Here is an 18966-nt window from a genome sequence, read left to right as displayed (position 1 = left end):
TATTTATTTCTGTCTGTCTTTCTGCTTTCAAATGCCTCCTCCACTTATATTACTTTATAAGAATTTCCATAGCAAAGTGCAGCATACTGGGTAGCCCAAACAATAGAAATTTATTTTCTCATGCCTCTGAAGGCTCTGTGCCAAAGAGGCAGGGAGGGGATGCGACCTGAACCCCTGGTCCCCTTGGGGTAGCAGCATGGAACCCTTAGCCTGACCTAACAGCCCTAGCTCTGTATCCTCAAACAGCAGTCCTGTCTGGATAGTAGCATCATGGCCAACTGAAACCAGAGAAGGGGCCCCACCCTCTGCAGCTCAGGTTAGTGACCTTTGGGCCCACAGTGGCACTGGCAGCAGCAGAGTCCCAGAAGTCCCCAGACCTTTATTGATGCTGTCCTGTGTCTATCCTGTTTCAGCTGAGAGACCAGAATGCTACAGTCCTCTTCTAGAGCTTGTTGTCCGTGGACCAGTGGCCTCCACCAGGCTCTGCCTCTCAAACGTTCTACCACCATTTTCCAACACTACCACATGGGGCCAAGCCTTTAACCCAGGAACATCTGGGGCTCACACACTGCATTGACAGCAAATGGCGGCCACCAGGAAAGGAGAGCCAGGCAGAACACTGGGTATTAGAGGCCACCAGCCATGTTTGCTGCGTGTACCACAGTCTGTCATCCTGTCCAGCCTACCTCCATCTTGGCTGCCCATCACTATTTCCTAGCTGGTTGAAAACTAAAGGCAAAACCTGTATCAAAGTCAGATACATCTTATTCATATTTAAAAGACAACAAAAAAGCAATTTTAGTGAACATTTTTTAAAAATATTTTTTAAGATTTATTTATTATGTATACAGTGTTCTGCCTGCATGTGTACTTGCATGACAGAAGAGGGCATCAGATCTCATTACAGATGAATGTGAGCCACCATGTGGTTGCTGGGAATTGAACTCAGGACCTCTGGAAGAAGAGCCAGTGCTCTTAACCTCTGAGCCATCTCTCCAGCCCTAGTCAACATATTTTATGGAACTGAAAAATCAGTTTTCTTCCTGGGAAGTTTTGCACTTTACATTCAAGTACCAAATGTGCTTGTTCTGTTAGCAGCCTCTCTAGATGCTGGAGTAGGACCATACGAAATTGGAAATACCATTATAGTTCCAGGCCCTTTCTAAGTAATTTAGAACCATGAACTAATTTATTCCTTTTGTGCATAAGTGCCCGTGTGTGTGCATGTGTGGGATGTGTGACTGCGCTTGCACATGGGCATGTGAGCATGTGGAGACTAACACTGTCGGCTTCAATCATGTCTCCACCTTATTTTTTTTAATGCAAATCACTGAACCTGTAGCTCGCTATTGGCAAGAATAGCTGGCCAGGAAGCCCAGGGTCTCCTGTTTCCGATTTCCCCAGTGCTGGGATTATAGGCACTTTGGTGCCTGGCTTTTTATGTGGGTACTAGTGATTCAAACTCAGGTCTCCATCCTGTGTGGCCCACACTTTACTGGATGAACCGTCTCCCATCTTATTCTTTACAGCATCCGGGTCACGAGGCCCCATTTTATACATGGAAAAACAGAGAAGGGAGTGTTTCCACAGTGATATTGGTAGTGAGCATAGAATGGCAAATGATCCTGATTGGTCTAGGACTGGAGGCATTTCCAAAATGTTACATTATAGGTGGTGGTGCACACCGTTAATTCCAGCACACGGGAGGCAGAGGCAGGTGGATCTCTCTGAGGTCAAGGCCAGCCTGGTCTACAGAGTGAGTTCCAGGACTGCTAGACATGTTTATACAGAGAAACCCTGTCTTAAAAAACAAACAAACAAACAAACAAAAAAGCATTAACTTTTGAAACTGGGAGACATGGTCGCACTGAATCAAGCCGAGCAGCCTGTGACTCCCAAATCCATGCTCTGAAGAGCTGTTGGTGTCAGGAGTTTTTACGGTGCTCAGACTCCACAGATTTCAACCCAAGCACCCGCACTCACTCACCAGCTGTGACACTCTCCAAGTGGCCTAATGTTTTAGTTAAGGTTTTTATTGCTGTGAAGAGACACCATGACCATGGCAGCTATTATAAAAGAAAACTTTTAATTGGGGTGGCTCACTTACAGTTCAGAGGTTCAGTCCAGTATTGTCATGGTGGGACATGGTGGCATGCAGACAGATGTGGTGCTGGAGAAATAGGTGAGAGTCCATCTTGGAGGCAACTGGAAGTAACTGAGACGCTGGGCAGTATCCTGAGCATAGGAGACCTGGGAGCCCACCCTCACAGTGACGCACTTCCTCCAACAAAGCCACACCTCCCAAGAGTGCCACTCCTGTGAGCTTATCAAGCTACCACACCTGAGCTCTCATGGTTTTCATTTCATGCTCACTGAGAAGGAAACAGCAACAAAAAATGTCTCACAGGTTTGCTGTGGATTCCTGGATTATGTAGCATACGTGCATAGTGGAGGCCACCCAGCTCTGCGGGTGTTCATGTCTGGTATTCATATGTGCACAAAAGAGCTGGCAGCCGAAGAAAAATACAGCGATGGCAACTGTGGGCAAGAAGGGAAGGCAGTGCCGTGTGTGTTTCGGGGTCTGGCCTTCGCGAGGGGCTGGGTGTCACTGTGTTAAAAAGGAAGTTGGAGAATAAATGGTTACATCAAGGCCGTTACCCAAAATGATCCACAGAATAATTCATTCTGGTCAGTTTGCACTAACCAAGTAATGAAGAACTGTATCCATTACACGTATGTGTGGGTTTTTTTTAAAGTCAAAAATCAACCCTGTAAGTAAAGGGTTTTTGTGTGTGTATGTTTGTTTGTGTTGTTTACCACTTTTAAGTTTGGACATCAAAAAATGCACCAAAATGGCAGCTGTTTTTCAGTTGTGCAGAATTCAGTCTCTGTGTCTATCTTTTGTCTGAATATTTTTATTTTATTCTATATTTCCCAAGTCTGTTATTTATTATTACAAGGGGTGGGGGGCATGCACACACATGCATGCAAGCATATGATGTCACCAGGAAAGGGGTCACCCTGCAGAGGTCAGAGGGTAACCTCAGAGAATCAGTTCTCTCCTTCTGCCTTTGGTGGCTTCTGAAGATTGAGCTCAGCTTGCCAGACTGGCACAGTAAGGACTTTCCTCACTGAGCTATTTGGCCAGCAACCCTGAGCCTAATTTTCACTCATTTTCTTTTATTCTTATACGGCACTTCAAATTTCTATGGCACATTATGGTATCTGAATAAATAAAAAGTAATAAACTGCCAAATATCAAAGTATAAACATAAAGGCTTAATTTTTAACGAAAGTTTTACATACGCTTTGGGTCAGGGCACACTCCACCTGTTCCCCTAACTGGTGTTTCCTTGCACTGAACCCTATTGCAGGGCTGTTCCCACTGGTCTCATCAGCTTCTGAAGAGGGTGGGCACTTCCCACATGTCTGCCTTATTCTCTCCCTTACCTACAACAGCTGGGGAAGGAAGGGCTCTAGGAAGGGACCTTGGGGTGATTCCTGTCCTTGGAATGATGTTATCAGTTGCCTCTGTTCCAGCAATTGATGGCCTCGCCCAGCTGCCCTCCTGGAAGCGGTGACGTCCGCCCTAATACTCAATCTCTCCTACTGGGCATGAACATGTACATAGAGTTCCTTGGGTCTTAATTAAAAATTGAGTGTTGGGTCAGCCTTGAACCTCTGTCTTTCTCTGACCGTTCTCCTGCTTTTCTCTCCCAGACAGTTCTGGTACACACTCCAGAGACAACTCGTCTTAGGTATTTTACTGAGCTGCTGATTGAGAAAGGCAAACCCCTAATGCTAGTTGGAAATTCAGGAGTGGGGAAAACAGCCTTTTTGAGTGACACCCTGGCAAGTCTCCCTGAGGACTACATAGTGTCCCGTGTGCCTTTCAACTACTACACGACATCAGCAGCGCTGCAGAGTAAGTGCCCCTCCCCTGGCACACAGATGTGGCCTGCACACCTGCCCCTCCCCTGGCACACAGATGTGGCCTGCACACCTGCCTCTCCCTGGCACACAGATGTGGCCTGCATACCTGCCTCTCCCTGGCACACAGATGTGGCCTGCACACCTGCCCCTCCCCTGGCACACAGATGTGGCCTGCACACCTGCCCCTCCCCTGGCACACAGATGTAGCCTGCACACCTGCCCCTTCCCTGGTACACAGATGTGGCCTGCACACCTGCTCCTCCTCTGGCACACAGATGTGGTGTGCACACCTGCCCCTCCTCTGGCTGCACAGATATGGCCGGCACACCTGCCCCTCCTCTGGTACACAGATGTGGCCTGCACACCTGCTCCTCCTCTGGCTGCACAGATGTGGCCTGCACACCTGCCCCACTCATGGTCATCCCTGGTAAACAGACTTTAACTGTTGCTAGGAGTTTGTTTGAGACAATGTATCACCACATATCCCAGGCTTTCCTGGGATGTGTGATGGTTCTCCTCACCCTCCTGAGTGCCGGATGATAGGCATGTGCCATCATGCATGGATCATTTTGACCTTTAATTTCACTTCTAGCTTTTTTGGGGTTATTACTTGGTAAACCAGCAAAAAGTTTACATTCACAGTGATAATGATGTCACCTCTCAACCATTTAATTCCCTGTAATTAATTCATGGAACTTGGTAATACAGGGGTGTTAAAAAGGGGTCCTCTGGTTACTCTTTCAAGGAAGGAGTTGATTCCAGACACACTCAAAGTGTATCAAGTGACATGCCCAACTTTGAGTTATTTCATTTTTTTCTCATTATATTTATTTAATGTGGTTGGGTGGCACACCTGTAGAAGACAGAGAACAACTTGCTGGAGTCAATTCTCTTTTTCTACCTTGTGGGACCCAGGGATCGAATTCAGTTCATCAGTCTTGGCAGCAAGCATCTTTACCTGCTGAGCCATCTCAGTGGCCTTGTCAATCAGTCGTGTGTGTGTGTGTGTGTGTGTGTGTGTGTGTGTGTGTGTGTGTGAGAGAGAGAGAGAGAGAGAGAGAGAGAGAGAGAGAGAGAGAGAGAGAGAGAGAATAATGCTGAGCTATTGGATAAATATATTGTAAGAAACATAGGCTTTGCATTCTGAGAGCCAAGTGAAGGAAGGGGAGACAGCATGAACAGCTAAAGTCAGTGATCCTGCTGCTGCCCAGCACAAGGAAGGGACAGTAAGGTACTGAGGTCTCCATTGCTGATCGAAACTGTTGGGTTGCTCTGAGTGTGGGTCCCTGGGATGTGTACGTGCGTGCACGTGTGATTTTCAGGGCTGTGTTGCTGGAGTCAAGTAATAAACTTTATTTCCCTCCAACATTAGCACAGTCAACTGTAGCTTGATTTTTCCGCCTTGCCCACAGTCAGGACAAATCTCTGTCACCCGCCAGTCCCACAGCCGCTCAGACCCAACCAAGGAAACACAGAGACTTATTTTGCTTACAAACTGCATGGCCGTGGCAGGCTTCCTGCTAACTGTCCTTATCTTGCTAACTGTGCTTTTATCTTAAATTGATCCATTTCCATACATCTATACCTTGCCATGTGGCTGGTGGCTTACTGGCGTCTTCACATGCTGCTGGTCATGGCGGCGGCTGCAGTGTCTCTGATCATGGCGGTGGCTGCAGCCTCTCTGGTCATTGCGGCGGCTGCAGCGTCTCCTTCTGCCTTTCTGTCCTTTTTATCCTGCCTAGCCACGGCCGATCAGGTTTTATTTATTAACCAATCAGAGCAACTTGACATACAGACCATCCCCCAGCACAGCCAAGTGCAGACCATCTCAAACACCTGCACTCAGGCCCATGGTCCTAATCATCCTCTATACGGACCTGCTGGGTAACGCCACAAAGAACCTGAGAATGGGCTCCCACAGGACATACAGAACATCCCACAGCAGTCAACACTGGATATTCTCTAAGCTCTTCCTTTAGTCAGTTTGTCTTGTTTTTGTGAATGAGATAAACAGAAAGCTGATTCTGTTTTGTTTCTTTAGCAAATGTGTGTGATTTCTCTACTTGTTCCTAGGTATTATATGAGGAATGGGTTCTGTTCAGAAGTGCAAAGGAAAGAATTCCTTATGAGTTAAGCCTGGGAGATTAGGCACTGCTCATCAGTTCAACAAATGATATGATAAGATACATCTAGTTCCCAAGAGGGAGAGACATGGATAAGATTGAGAGATGCTTATCAAATTAGGACAGGGAAGAGCTGCAGATGTCAGTGTCCTCCAGAAGAGAATTTCAAGCATGTGAGATAGGTGATGTCCAGGCAGAGAAGGTTTGGGATGGAAGGACCGGCTTCAGAGGAGAACACTGTAGCATACAATGAACTGAGTCTGAAAGATGACTGGTGTAGCATGAATCTTAAAAGGTCTTATTAATAAAAACAAACCTGGAGCCAGGTATTGGGGTGAATGCTGGAAGATCAGAGAAGCAGAACAAGCCACAGCCATCTCACCTCGCCAATTCCTCAGCTGATCCTGTTTCCTCAGACTGGAAGCCTCTGAGTCCTCATCCAGAATGAATCTCAGCTGAACTGCTGCTCAAAAGCCTAAAAGCTTAACCAACCCTCTTAAACAATGAAAATTATCCCAGACCCAAAATCCATTAAAAGACCAAAAAACCACCTGCCCCACACCACCTCTATGGGAATGTGGGCATTGTATTCTTTTTTTTTTTTTAAATAATTTATTTTTATCTTTATTTCCATTGGTGCTTTTGCCTGTATGCATGTCTATGTGAGGATGTCAGATCTTGGAGTTAGAGACAGTTGTGAGCTGCCATGTGGGTGCTGGGAATTGAACCCGGGTCCTCTGGAAGAGCAGTCGGTGCCCTTCACCACTGAGCCATCTCTCCAGCCCCATGGGCATTGTATTCTTAAAATTGCTTCATGCTGGATATGGGCGAAGGAATCTTTATTCTGAAAAGAAAAATTTTGGGTTAATTGTCAAATTCTAGGAAAGGTATCTATATCCTTTGTTGTCCAGTCTGTGCATAATGCCAAAGTTCAGGGCTTATCTCAAGTCCTTATTCAAGTAGTCTTTGAAACTAGATCATCTCAGCTAGCCCTCTCAAAATTGCTTTGAGCACTTTGTAGTCCAAGCTGATCTGTAGATGATGTTTGTCAGCTTAGTGATATTATTGTCCATGTGGGATTATTGTTGTTGTGGGGCCCTATCTTCTTCCTGGAGACTTCAAATTGGCCATGATTTCCTGCAGAAAACTGATAGAGACTCGAACACAAAGACATGTTTAGGCAGCTAATTGAAGCCTTTTTTCTAGAATTAGTTAGTACTCTATGTGACCATTAATATCTTAACAAAGTTTAATATACATATATTAATCTTGTGAATTTTGATATAAAATTCATACTTTAAGAAAAGTTTAAAGGATTAGAATAGAATCAAAGAATTGAGATTAGTAGTAATAGAATAGTCCCTTAATTTTTTGTTGTTGTTTGGTTTTTGGTTTTTAGTTTTTCTCCTGTCCCATATCAGAAGATGGCTCTTTCTTCTGGCATGATACAGGGAGTTTGCATTTTCCTTTTAACAAAAAGCTTTGGTTTAAAGAAGGAGAGAGCCATTCTGACCCCAGATAAGTTTATTAGGGTGTACATTATTTTGGGGAACACAATATCACCACAGACTGGGGCATGGTGGTTAAAGAGAAGAGGGGGAGGCCGGGGTCAGGCTATGCTGCAGACAGGGAGATCAGCTGTCCAGTTCAGGGGCAATTCTGGGTGGCATAGACTAGCTGAGCATCATAGTTGTGGAGACCGGGCTGTATGAGCCAAGCAGACTGCATTTCACATGGTAGCAATGGCGAACCATTGAGAGGGAGCAAGAAACTGACCAGAGGCTAGCTGCATCTTAGAAGAATCTGATGTTGGGAAGACCAGTTCTACTGAGCAACATACTAACTAACGTGGCCCTGGGTGGAGGCCAGAGTGAAAGAAAGGAGGTGGTAGTGGAAATGTCAGGAAATGACATGAGATAGCGTTTGTAGGTTGGAGTTGGGCAGATGGGAGTCAGAGAGAATCCTGTGAGGCTTTCCTGGCTGACTTGGAGAGAGTTTTGACCTTATAAGGAGGGGCATAGAAGCATAGAAAAGAGGAAAGTTCTCCCTCCTTCTGTCTCCCCCTCCCTCTGTCTCTCCCTCCCTCAGTCAGTCTCAGTCTCTCTCTCTCTCTCTCTCTCTCTCTCTCTCTCTCTCTCTCTCTCTCTCTCTCTCTTCCTCTCTCTCTCTCCTTCCCTCCCCCTCTCTCCCACTCTTTTGAGACATAGTCTCTATACAGACCTGGCTTTTCTGGAACTCATTATGTAGACTAGGCTAGCCTCAAACTCAGAGATCCATCTTCCTCTACCTCTCAAGTGCTGGGATTAAAAGCTTGTGCCACTGTGCCTGGCTAAAGTATTCTCAAAGATTATTATTTTAACAGATTTTAAGATGTTTAGATACCTGAATTTGTAAAATAGTATGTATCTATCAGGCCTTAATATTGATCACAATATTTAAGTTTGAATTGTTACATATTTGGACATGCTAAAAATAATTTTTTGGTACATAACAAAAATGAATTTAAAAGGGGACTTTAAAAGGGGCCACAGCTCTTCTTAAAAAATCTTTTTTGACACAACATATGAAAACAACCAAACATATGGAAAAACAATTATCATAGACACATATGACACAATGAAATTGAATATGCCCAGCTTAGAAAAACAGAGGCAGAACATAAGATGTGAGGAAGGCTTATCACAAAAGCTCAAAGATGAAGGTTGTCTTATTGACTTTAGGTTCTCTCTCCCACCCTCCCTCCTCTCTCCCTCCGTGTGTGTGTGTGTGTGTGTGTGTGTGTGTGTGTGTGTGTGTCTGTTTCTGTTTGTCTGTCTGTCTGTCTGTTTGTCTATCTGTGCATAAGAGATAGTGTAAAGATGCATTTAGAAAGAGGTACGAACACCCAAGTGGCAGTAGAGCTAATGTCCAGCCAACATCTGGAAATGTGGAACAGTTGTTTGCCAAAGGTGTTTATCTACTGTATACTTCTTTGTTTATCTAGCAAATGAATAATAATTAATAACAAATGTCATCAGTAGGGATATAACAACAACAACAACAACACACACACACACACACACACACACACTCACACATATCTTCTTTGCTCCAAGATGTTTGTAGTCTGAAGATTCAGCATGTGATTAGATGCAATGTCAAGGAAACAGTACTCAGATCCTCTCCACCCCGCGCCTCAGAGTCATCAGTAACACAGAGTCATACAGGCCCAGGAAAACCAAGTTACACTTGGGTAGTAGCGACATGCACTTTCTTCTTGTGCCCCAATGGTCCAAGAAGAGAGGAATTAGAAACTTCTCGGGGGAAATGGGAGCTGCTCCTAGACTCTCCAGCAAAGAAAATGGAGATGGATTGAGAGGCCAGGCTGTGGCAGAATCAGCAGACAGCCATGAGCTAAAGCTAGTGTGAAAGGACACATTATCAGCAACAAGACTTTCTCCAATATGAGCAACAGTGCTGTGCCGCACACCTTTGTTGAGTAGATTTCCAACGAAGGAAGGTCGGGATGAGCTTGGGTAACAGGAGGGCAATGGGCAGGGGCCATGTTCCAGACAGCAGCAGCAGCAGCAGCAGCAGCAGCAGCAGCAGCAGCAGCAGCAGACTCTCACATCCAGAAAATTGACATGAATGAATTACCATGAACTAGGAAGACTTTTAGAAAAATAAGGGTAGAAATGTTACATTCTGCCAGCCATTTGTGACAAAAATTATGTACATATTTTTAGGAATTCTTGAAAAACCTCTAGAGAAAAAAGCTGGTCGTAACTATGGTCCAAGAGGAAATAAAAAACTGGTTTATTTCATTGATGACCTGAACATGCCCGAAGTGGACGTCTATGGCACCGTCCAGCCTCATGCACTGCTTCGACAGCACATTGACTATGGGCACTGGTGAGCAAACCCCTGTATTCTGCCGTCTACCAAAAACTCATTATTACTGTGTAGGGACATCTGAAGACAGAATTATCCCAGAATGTTTAGTCTTGTTTTTAATGTGCGTGCACATGTATGTCTGCCTACGCATCTGTACATATGTGTGCATGTGAGGAGGCCAGAGATCTACACCCAATACCAGGCCACTTTACATCTCACTTTTTGAGACAGGGTGCTTCATTGAACCTGGAGCTCCCTGACTCTAGACTGGCTGGGCCCAGGGATCCCCCGCCTCAACTGCTGGGAGTTCAGGGGCATGCTGCCATGCCTGCTCTTACTTGGATGCTGGCGATCTGAACTCGGGTCTGTGTGTGTGTGTGTGTGTATGTGTGTGTGTGGCAAGCACCTTACTAACCGAGCCATATCCCCAGCCTCTCTCTGTACTTTTAATCATATTAAACAGAACAGTTTCCCTTCATATCTTCGCAAGATTGGATTGAAAAGTAGTCAAGCAACATAGCAACTGTGGGAAATTAAGCTGCACTGAGTTATTGAAGAAAATCTTGGCTTTATCCTATAGGATGTGAGCGTTTGATCACACGTGGGCACTCCGGTTTGCTGTCCATGACAGTAAACACGGGGTGCGGGAGTCCCAGCCCACCCACCAGCCCTTGCTGTGAGGACAGCATAGCTTCCACCCATGTTAAGCCACGTGAAAATCGATGAGCAGTAATAGTTTATATTGATTCAGCTTCTGATCTTGGCTTTGGCCTCCAACAATTCTGTCACCTTCCATTTTCTGAGCTAAGGTTTTGATGTCCCCCAAATAAGACCAAGAAGGTCAAGCTTGCAAAAACGATTGTAAAGATAAAGTGTCTGTGATCAAATCCTTCACAAGCTGGTGGCTCCCTGTTTTGTCATCTTGCTTTAAGATTGGAGGTTCTGTTTTCTGTCCCTTAGGTATGATCGACAGAAGGTGACGCTTAAGGAAATCCGCAGCTGCCAGTACGTGGCCTGCATGAATCCCATGGTGGGCAGCTTCACGGTCAACCCGAGGCTGCAGGTGGGTTTCATACCATCTAGATGCCCTCAGATATCATATTCAAAATGTAGATCATGCTGGGTATGTTGGCACACTCTTGAAATGCCAGCACTGGGGAGGCTGAGGAGGCTATGTTATGAGTTCAAGGCCACCCTAAGCTACACAGTGAATTCCAAGGTAGACTGAGCTTCTTAGTGAGACCTCTCTCAACAAAATACATTATCTTGTTTCTTGGTGCTTATAAAGTAAGACTCTCACTAGACAGGTAATTAAGCAGATATGTTCCTTTCTAATCAATACAATATTTTTAGTTAAGGTTTACATTTATAGCAAAATGAGCTGAAAGTATTTCTGTCTGGTCCCTCATCCACCCACCACCTGCTTCATTTGAACACTTTAACCTCTTGCGTTAGTTACGTTTGATGAGGCACATAATTATTAACTAACACTCAGAGTTTCCACTGGGGTTCCTCCGTTGTCTTACTTGCTCTGTGGGGTTGACAAATGGATCGTGACAGGTGTCCACCATCAAAATATCACACAGAATAGTTTCTCTGCCTGGAGACCCTTCTGCTGTGTGGTCAGACTTCCCTTGCCTCTGCATCCCCTGCAACCATCAATCTTTTGAAAATCATTTTTCCAGTTTTGTTTTTATGGTAAAATACATGTTACATAAAATGTATCGGCTTAACGAAGCATTCCAAGTGTACAGTTGAGTATTCTAAACGTTTTCTCCCGCCACGTCACCACCATCGGTCTCTGTGAGGCTCTTATGTGAAGCTGAAGCTCTGTCCATTAAGCAGTGACACCCCTTCCTCTGTCCTCTGGGCCCCGGCCGTCACCATCAGACTTTCTGTCTCTCTGACCCTGCCTTCTCTAAGTACTTCACATAAGTGGAGACCTACACTATTTGAGGACTGGAGTACTTCACTTAGCGTGTCGTGCTAAAGATCACACGTGTAGCAGCACATTGCAGGACTTCCTTTTGAAACCTGGGGATGCGCTGTTTTGTCTTACACGCTGCATTTTGCTTATCTGTTCACTGACCCATGAACACTGGGTCACTTTCATGTTTTCTTTCTGGGGAGAATAAAGCCAGCCGTTCTGAACATAGGCACACAAATACCACTCAGAAATCCTGCTTTCGATTCTTTTGACTGTCTACCCAGAAGTGGAATTACAGGATCAGACAGTAATTTGATTTATAGCCTTTTGAGGACCTATCATCCTGTTTCTATGATGACCAAGTCCCCTTTCACCCCCACCAACAATGCACAAGGGTTCTGGTTTCTCCACGTCTTTGTCAACATAGGATTCCTACTTTGTTTTTTTATAGCAGCCATGCTAATGGGAACACGGCAGTGTTGTTGTAGTTCTGTTTGCATTTCTCTGGTGATTAGAGATCGGAGCATCTTTTCATGTGGTCCTGATCCATGTGCACATCTTCTTGGGGGGAGATGTTATTAAAATCTTTTCAGTCATTTTTGGATCAATTGTTTTTTTGTTTTGTTTTGTTTTTGTTTTGCTTTTAAATTTTAAGCATTCTCTCCCATATTGTGGATATTTAATACTTAAGCACTGAACACTTTATCATCTCAATAATATGTCCTTTTCTAGAATAGTTTGTAGCGAGAATCAAGTGTGTAACCCTTTTAGACTGTTCTTTCAGCTACCTTAGCCATAGCACGTAGGCCCCTCATGTCCTTTCGTTGCTTAGTAGGGTATTTCTCTATTTGCTGAGTGGCTTTTGTTGTATGAATGGACCGAATTCATTCATTCGCTGCCTGAGGGACAGCTTGGTTCGTTTGCTTTCAGATTTTGGCAATGAGGCATAAAGTTACCATAAACATAAACTGTGGTGGTATTGTGGGTGCATGTAAGCTTGATAACGGTGATGTCATCCGGCACTAACATCCGTGCAACAGACAGCACAGAAGGTGCCTTCTCACCTATCCGTCCGAGTCAGCTGCATGTGAACGCGGTGTCTGCTGGCCTTGTCTAGGCTCACTTTGAGCGTCTGGGGCATGGCTGTCAGCTGATCTAGTGTGGCATGGGCTGGAGTGGTGGTGACAATGTGCCTCTGCCTTCTGTATCTTCCATCCTTTAGCAGAACTTCAAAAGCTCATGGAAAGTCAGAGGCCTAGGAGAACAAATGGGAACAGCAAGCCTTTGACAGTGGCTAGCTTCTGTCACCTCCGCTTCACTCTGGGTTCAAGCGGGTCACGTGGCCACTCAGAGTCTGGGAAGATGGCGGTAATACATTTTATGGCAGTGGTCCTAAATAAAGGAGAGAGTAAAACATCAAGTGTTTGGTTTGTTTCGTTTGCACTTTTGGGTTTGGTCGTAATCTCCATGATGTACTAACTGTTTTTCAGAGACATTTCACGGTGTTTGCCTTCAACTTTCCATCGCTGGATGCACTGACAACCATCTATGGCCAGATCTTCAGCTTCCATCTCCAGCAGCAAGCATTCTGCCCATCAGTTCTCAAGACTGGCCCCTCTTTGATCCAGGCAACAATAGCGTTCCATCAGATGATGGCAGAGAGCTTTGTACCCACAGCTGTTAAATTCCACTACATTTTTAATCTGAGAGACCTATCAAATATCTTCCAGGTATCTCAACTGGCAAGTTAGCTTCTTGAAAATCAGTATAACTTATGGCGTTCATTTATAGAACTACTTCAGATTTAAAGTATACTTTGTTATTTTGTGTCTGTTTCTCTTCTTTTACTCATAAACCTTTCTGTGAAGGAACATGGCAAACCTTTTTATCAGTGAGATGGTGGTTCCCTTCAGGATGTGCAACATCTGTGCTGATACAGCAAGGTACCTGGGACTTGGTAATTCATAAGCAATGAGAATTTATTGTTCCTAGTTCAGTGGTACTGAAAAGTCTGAAGTCAAGGTACCAGCAAGTCCAGTGTCTGGTGAGGGCCTGCCCTGTGTTTTCGGGATGGTGCCTTGAACATTTTGTCTACCCACAGCAGACAGGATAGAAGGGCAAACACCTAGCACTGTTTATATGAGGTCAGCTCTTCATGATTACTTAATAACTGCCAGAGGTTCCACCTTTTCATACTATCACATTGGCAATTAAGTATTTTTTCATTGTGTGTGTGTGTGTGTGTGTGTGTATATGTGTATGTGTGTGTGTGTGTGTCTGTGTGTGGTGGTGGTGTGTGCGTGTCTGTGTCTGTATGTCTGTGTCTGTGTGTGTGTGTGTGTGTGTGTGGTGGTGTGTGTGTGTGTGTGTGTGTGTGTGGTGGTGGTGTGTGTATGTGTTTGTGGTGGTGTGTGCGTGTGTGATGGGGGGGGGGCTACGTCGTTCCACACATGCTGGTGGAGGTCAGATGACGTCTTCATGGAGTTGGTTCTCTCCTCCGACCTTAGCCTGAGTTCCGGGGCTGCACTCAGGTTGCCGGGCTCACCCACCGACCTCTTTGACCCACAGTTAAGTTTCAATGCATAAGTTTAGGGAGACACACAGACCACGGTAGATAGTGATTTTAGCAGTGAAAGTAGAAATTTGAACTTTGTAAACTAAGAGCTTATTATTGTAAGTGCCAAATAAGAGTAATTGGTCATGTGTTTGCATAGAATGTCAATGCATCATTTTAAACACATATTAAAGTATGAAATTTTAAATTATGGATCATTTGGTTTGATACTGAAAATTATCTTGATTGGATAGTGTGTTAGGGACAGACACAGAGACCAGGGGCCCATTATCCTTTCCAGAGGTGTGCCCCTAGTGATCTGAGGTGGGGTAAGGGGGCATTGAGATTCAAACTGTAACACATGGTAAAAAGGCAGTGTTCACTACTGATTATAGAAAGGGAATCCTAAAGAGGGATTTAAAGGTCTCGGATGTGGTGTGTCTATGGACAGTGACGTACCGGGGGAGTGGTCTAAGACTCAGAGTTCCTTTGTACAGAGGACGAGTGAGAAAACATCACAGGACTTCCTCTAGCTCTGTTCAGGACCACTCCTCAGGGCCCTACCACAGCATCAGACAGTAGCTTGGTAATAACACGGCCGTTTGCTTCCACATCTGGATTCCTAGCACTGGCCAGAAATGCTCTGCTGCTTTGCAAAGCTTTGTTAAAAGCAAGTCCTCCTCTTAACAGAAAAGGTGACCTGGGATGTGGTCCTGCCTGCTTAGCCTTCAGGTCCCGGTTGCCAGGCTCGTCTGATACCTGCAAACACTGTCAGCCTCATGCAGCTTAATTCTCCACCGTGTCCTCTGTGTTCTTGTGTGTGGAGAGAAAGCTGGCTGTCCAGGAGGCTGGGGTCACCTGCACCCCAGATACTGAAGGGCATTGTTGGTGGGGACAGGAGGCACAGCGAATCCATGCTAATCCCACATCTACCTTCCAAGAGAGGACAATTCACATCGGATCTTTTGATTTTGGGTTTTTTTTTTTATTTGTGAGGTGAAAGGGGTTAGACTGTCTGGTATCAAAGGATTAGAGACAAGGAAAATCTGTGTCCTGTTACTATCATTCTGTTTGTGCTTTGGTTCTTGTAAAAGCCATTGGAGACTGCGTGAGATAAATGCGCAGAGGTGTGAGCTTTAGCTCCTGCTGACTCTTGAAATAGTTTTAGTTACATTCCTTAAAATGGGCATGATGAGGGAGCTGTAGAGCTGGTTCAGCTGTGAAGAACAATTGTGGCTCTTGCTGAGGTCCCAGGTTCAGTTCCTAGCACTAACATGGTGGCTCACAGTGATCTGTAACTCCAGTTCTAAGGGATCTAGCTCCCTCTCTGGCCTCTGGGGTATTGCTCATATGTGGTACACATCCATGCAGCCAAATAAATGCTTATAAAATAATAATAAATAATATTTTTAAAGAAATGTGTATGGTGAGGAAGAAAGATAGCTCAGCAGTTGGGAGCTAAATTCTTCTAGTTCTTCTAGATGACACAGGTTCAATTCCCAGCACCCTCATGGTAGTTCACAGCCGTCTGTAACTCCAGTCCCAGGGAATCTGATGTCATCTTCTGGCCTCCAAGGGCACCAGGCACTCCTGTGGTACACAGACATACATGCAGTTAAAACATCATACACACTTTTTTTAAAGTGGGTATGATGCTGAATTTCTATAATATCACTTATCAGAAGGTGAAATGAGTTTTATTTGTACATGTGTATACACACCACTCCTGTTTATTTCTTTCAAATTGCTTGTGATATATTGTGTACCCTAATAAAGCTTGCCTGATGATCAGAGGACAGAGCCAGCCCCTAGATTAAACACAGAGGCCAGGCAGTGGTGGCACACACCCTTAATCCCAGTGCTAGGAAGCACACACGGCTTTAATCCCAGGAAGGGATGGCAGGGAGGAGAAAGGTATATAAAGAGTGAAGAAACAGAAACTAAGGCAGTTCAACTGAGATCCTTTCAGGTGAGGACTCAGGAGTTTTTCAGTCTGAGGATTCATGGCAACAGGATCAGCTAATGTGCTGTCGGGGTGAGGTTGGCTGTGGCTTGCTCTGCTTCTCTGATCTTTCAGCTTTTGCCCCAACATCTGGTTCAGAGTGTTTTTTATTAAAAGACCATCTAAGATTCGAACAATTGCTAAATTCAGTGTACAATTAAATACTGAAAGCGTTTATTTAAAATGACACTGTCTTCTGAATTAAAAGTGTGTTTCCCATTCCTCTCATATAGGGGATTTTGTTTGCTTCTCCTGAGTGTTTAAAATGCCCAGAAGATTTAATGCGTCTGTGGCTTCATGAATCATCTCGTGTGTATGGAGACAAACTGATTGACACAAATGATTGTGACTTATTTCAGAGGAAAATGGTGGAAGCTGCCCATAAGTACTTTAAAGTAAGTGAGTGAAGGTCACTGTTCTCTGGGCTCTGGCTGGTATGAGGCCGGAGTTAGAGAGACTCTGGGTTGCAGATGAGCAAGCATACTTCCCTTTCCTACAACATCTGAGATTCACAGATGTGCTGGGTCTGGGTTAATCGACACTGCCCTCTCTACTTGTGCACAGACCTGCTGGCACAAGCGGGTCTCTGCCCGGGTGACTCTTGAGGTGGCTCTCATACCACAGCCTGTCCTTCTCCTCCTGCAGGGTGCTGAGGACAGCACGCTGCTGCGACAGCCCCTTATTTATTGCCACTTTGCTAGTGGTGAGGAAGACCCTCGTTACATGCCCGTGACGGACTGGGAGGGGCTGAAGGCCGTTCTTAGAGAAATGGTAGACAACTACAACGAGCTGCACTCAGCCATGCACCTGGTGCTGTTTGAAGACGCCATGCGGCACGTGTAAGTTCATCGGTCACAGTGGCTGTCGTTCACAGTTCTTCTTACAGCGCTAAAGTACACGTCACGGTTAATTACGTCATAGTCTTAACTGCATGCCTAGAGGCAAACTGTTTTCTAAAAGGCTAAAGATCCATCCAGAACGTCTTCTTTCCCTGTAGCCCTGTCAGAGAAGGGTATTAAGAAAGAGGAACAGCGATGACTTGTGGGATTTGTGGGTGGGACTTAACCTGACCTTCCTGGATTAAGTAAGCTATGTTGAGTGCCTGCTGCATTCTAGATAGTGATATGGCCAATTCTGTTGTGGAATATTATTTTAAGGTGTGTTACTTGTGTTTATGTTGCATTTGTTTAACTCTGTGAAGCTGTGTTATTGTGCCTGTCTAAAACACCTGATGGTCTAATAAAGAACTGAAAGGCCAATAGCAAGGCAGGAGAAAGGATAGGTGGGGCTGGCAGGCAGAGAGAATATACAGAAGGAGAAATCTGGAAGAGGGAGGAAGTAGCCGGAGAAGGAGGTCTCCAGGGGCCAGCCACCCAGGTACACAGCCAGCCACAAAGTAAGAGTAAAATTTACAGGAATAAGAGAACTTGAAAAGCCCAGAGGTAAAAGGTAATGTGGATAATTTAAAGTTAAGAAAATCTGGCTAGAAACAAGCCAAGATAAGACTGAGCATTTATAAAAACTAATAAGACTCCATTTGATTTATTTGGGAGCTGGGTGGTGAGCCCCCCAAAGAGAAAAAGCAAACAACACCACAATTCCTTTGGTGTCTTACAGCAGTTAGTGAGAACAAAAGGATGGCAGATCTTAGAAGGAAATGAAAGGAAGTTGTTTGCTTGGGGTAGAGCATGACCATCAAGGCTCACATCCCAGCCTGGGCACTCCCAATACCTTCTCCAGTGAAGCTCTCTGAGTATGTGAGTGCTCCAAGTGAGGATTTATCAGAACATGAACAAATGATCAAGAAAAATGTCCCGAGAGTAATGTGTTATACTAAAAGGTACAACAGCTTGAGAATGCAATGCCTTATCCAAAATGCCTAGAACCAGAAGGGTTTAGAGTTTTCTGGTATGTTCTTCGTGTTTTGAAGTATTTGTAGAATGATACATCTTGGGAATAAGCCTCCAACCTAATCAGAACATCGCTTTACTTCTCATATATTAAACTTTGCACACATAACTTCCAGGTAGTTTTTTGCATTTTTAATAGTTGAGATTTGACTGTAATCTAACTCCTAGACCTGTAAATGTTTTAGATTTTAGAGCAGTTAAGATTTTTGGGTAAAAGATGTTCAACCTGTCTTGGATTTCTAAAGAGGAACTTGGTGTCAGAGGGAGGAGGTGGCATTTCAACTAAGATCTATATGACTGGGGTGACTTATAGAAAAATTAGGGAGAAGTACATTGCAGAGGGTCATTGTGGCTCTGAGTTGTGAATGCTCAAATAACAGAGTAAAAGATCATGGTGGCTGTGGCATATGTAACACAGGTTAGAAAAACAGGGCAAGCAGAATATAAGGCTGGAGAGGCATAGACAGGCCTTATGCACACAGAGCATCTCTTAACAAAGCCAAGGAGCCAGGGGACAGGGTGCTGGATGGACTGTAGCATGGGGTCTCAATCTGCTCATCTAAACAGTTTCTTTTGCCACCGAGTGGGAAGTCAGTTACGTCTTTACAGCAAACACAGCTGTTCTTGTCCCTGTCCCCCTCGCC

At 44.8% G+C, this 18966-nt stretch overlaps 1 protein-coding gene across 7 annotated transcripts in view; it reads left to right on the top strand.

Moving 5' to 3' along the window:
• The window catches only part of Dnah11 (dynein axonemal heavy chain 11), a 324850-nt gene that overhangs the window by 163490 nt on the left and 142394 nt on the right, over positions 1-18966 (top strand). For 6 of the 7 annotated variants that reach the window (XM_042261290.2, XM_076551573.1, XM_076551572.1 and 3 more), the window contains 6 exons: positions 3721-3925; positions 9782-9947; positions 10890-10992; positions 13347-13586; positions 16646-16807; positions 17058-17251. In XM_042261290.2, the coding sequence (XP_042117224.1) occupies positions 3721-3925; positions 9782-9947; positions 10890-10992; positions 13347-13586; positions 16646-16807; positions 17058-17251 (1070 nt within the window). The remainder of the gene's footprint in view (positions 1-3720; positions 3926-9781; positions 9948-10889; positions 10993-13346; positions 13587-16645; positions 16808-17057; positions 17252-18966) is intronic. The other variant, XM_076551577.1, reaches the window with a different exon arrangement.

Source organism: Peromyscus maniculatus, chromosome 14 (genome assembly GCF_049852395.1).
Source record: "Peromyscus maniculatus bairdii isolate BWxNUB_F1_BW_parent chromosome 14, HU_Pman_BW_mat_3.1, whole genome shotgun sequence".
In the NCBI taxonomy this organism is placed as follows: Eukaryota; Metazoa; Chordata; class Mammalia; order Rodentia; family Cricetidae; genus Peromyscus; species Peromyscus maniculatus.
The sequence above is the reverse complement of the archived record's forward strand: the minus strand, read 5'-3'. Positions and strand labels throughout refer to the sequence as shown.